The 2,158-nt window shown below is 48.8% G+C and overlaps 1 protein-coding gene across 1 annotated transcript in view; it reads left to right on the top strand.

Moving 5' to 3' along the window:
• Window positions 1-48: 48 nt before the first annotated feature.
• LOC104545570 (rab GDP dissociation inhibitor beta) overlaps window positions 49-2,158 on the top strand; it is a gene marked incomplete at its 5' end in the record, with an annotated part of 5,013 nt that continues 2,903 nt past the window's right edge. Inside the window, 3 exons of the mRNA XM_010190750.1 lie at window positions 49-247; window positions 615-746; window positions 1,307-1,406. Of these exons, the coding sequence (XP_010189052.1) occupies window positions 49-247; window positions 615-746; window positions 1,307-1,406 (431 nt within the window). The remainder of the gene's footprint in view (window positions 248-614; window positions 747-1,306; window positions 1,407-2,158) is intronic.

The following is a 2,158-nucleotide window of genomic DNA, read 5'->3' as shown; positions in this document are numbered from 1 at the left end:
TCCAACCGAGCGATTCTGTGTGATTGTGTGAAAATATTTTGGTTTTAGGCTTAATGGGCTTGTTTGAGAAACGCCGGTTCCGGAAATTCCTGGTGTACGTTGCCAACTTCGATGAGAACGACCCCCGAACTTTTGAAGGCGTCGATCCCAAGAAGACCACCATGCGTGACGTGTACAAGAAGTTTGACCTGGGGCAGGATGTTATAGACTTCACGGGCCATGCCCTTGCTCTCTACAGGACCGACGAGTAAGCGTGGCTTCAGTTGCTCCCCGAAATGGGCTGGGGTGCTGGGATACGGTTAATTTAAGTTAATTAAAAGCAACTTGAGAGTAGGAAGCTTGGCAAAGCGTTAATATCTGTGAGTGCTGCATGAATCTTCCAGTATTGGGTCCTCTGCTGATGGGGTGTTTAAAGTTTGTGGGTTCCTGGGGTTAACAAAGCGTCTCCTTCCTTAATAAACCCCCTGTGATGACCTAAAGTGATCCTAAAAGGGAACTTCCAGGGAAATACTTGTTGGGATCAGCCATAGGGTGGGGAAGGAAACTTCAGGGGAAGTAAATGATTTCCTCTGCTGTAATTCTCGGTTTGTAAAATGTTGCAAATCCCTCTCCAGCTATCTAGATCAACCCTGCCAAGAAACAATCAACAGGATTAAGCTCTACAGCGAGTCGCTGGCTCGGTACGGTAAAAGCCCGTACCTTTATCCCCTCTATGGCCTTGGAGAGCTGCCCCAGGGATTTGCAAGGTGAGAACTTGCTTTTTGGACCCCCGGTGTTTGCTCATCCCTGCTTTGATACCTGCTGGGGAGGAGGGGGGGGATTGGTTGTGTGACCTCAACCTTCCAGAATGTGATGCTGCATAAAAATACTGTGGTCATTAATGGTTTCCTCAATATCTTAATCAAGAAATGATTCCTCCGTGTGGGATTTGCTGCTTTCCAGGCTTGTTTAGTGTGATTCCCATTAGTGGTGGTAGTTCTGGGTTGGTTTGGAGACACAGTTTGCAGCTTCTTGTCTATCCAAGAAGTTGCATTTACCTATGGGGTGTAGCCTGCAGCTCTTGAGCTGTAGGACTCTCTGGGTCGCACCGAGGAGATTCTTTCTCACCGGATCTAAATGCATTTATAATTTCCTTTAAATATCAGCAGGAACAAATGGACAGCAGACAGCAGCTGCTGCCTGGATGTATTTTGAAGAGGTTTCAAGCGTGGTTTGTCCAAAAGGAGCAGAAACCAAGGGGCTGGGAGGGCTGTTAAAAACCGAGCGCGCACCCGTGGGCCACGCTGACGTGGTTTTACTCTTGCAGGCTAAGCGCTATCTACGGAGGCACCTACATGCTGAACAAGCCCATCGAAGAGATCGTGATAGAAAACGGCAAAGTGGTTGGCGTGAAGTCGGAAGGGGAGGTACGGTACTTTCAGTTCTTCCCTTGCTCCCCATCCTATGTCCTACCTCTTAAAATCGAGGCTGCTCTGAAGAAACGCAGTCAAAATCCCCTCACCAGAGCTCTAGGACCAAAACTGCTTGGCCGGTGCTGTTTTTCCCCGTGCCGACTCACGCTGATGTCTACTCCAGCAGTTGGGATGAAGCCTCCATGAGGCTGTTTTCTGCTGTTTCGTGAAGAAATCAGCCTGGCTAAACTGGAAAGGAGCTGCTTGCTGGGGTCTGACCTGGGTATGGAAGCAGCTCTGTCCTTGACGTTAAATTTTAGCTGCTCAGAGAGCTGGTATGCGGCAGCTTCTTAACCCTTTTCTCAAACCCTTCTCAAATAAAGCTTAGCGTGAGTCCTGTGAGCTCCTCAGAAGCTATAAATTGTGCTTCCAACTGGAGCAGAGAGCTTTGCAGGACAGTTTAGCACTTGGTGGTGGGGTAACATGTCCCTTCTGGACAGGGGATGATGTGTCCTGGGCAGCAGCATGGTGCTAATCCCTGCTAGAGACTGATGTGCCCAAGTGCAGGCCGGTTGGAGGCTTCAGATTGGCCAAATATTAAACTAAAATACTGTAAAAATGAGTTCTGAAGCAAACTGGACAATTTAGTTCAGCCTTGCCAGCAGCAAATGATGGTCCTAGACTGGGAGGACTGGACTCTGTACTGGTAAGAGCTTGACTTTGTCCTGAATGAAGGGGAAGATGCGATCACGCGGCTCTCTGTAGGC

The sequence above is a fragment of the Mesitornis unicolor genome, unplaced genomic scaffold (genome assembly GCF_000695765.1).
Source record: "Mesitornis unicolor isolate BGI_N332 unplaced genomic scaffold, ASM69576v1 scaffold1168, whole genome shotgun sequence".
In the NCBI taxonomy this organism is placed as follows: domain Eukaryota; kingdom Metazoa; phylum Chordata; class Aves; order Mesitornithiformes; family Mesitornithidae; genus Mesitornis; species Mesitornis unicolor.
Note: the sequence above shows the minus strand (reverse complement) of the source record. Positions and strands in the feature narration are given on the sequence as shown.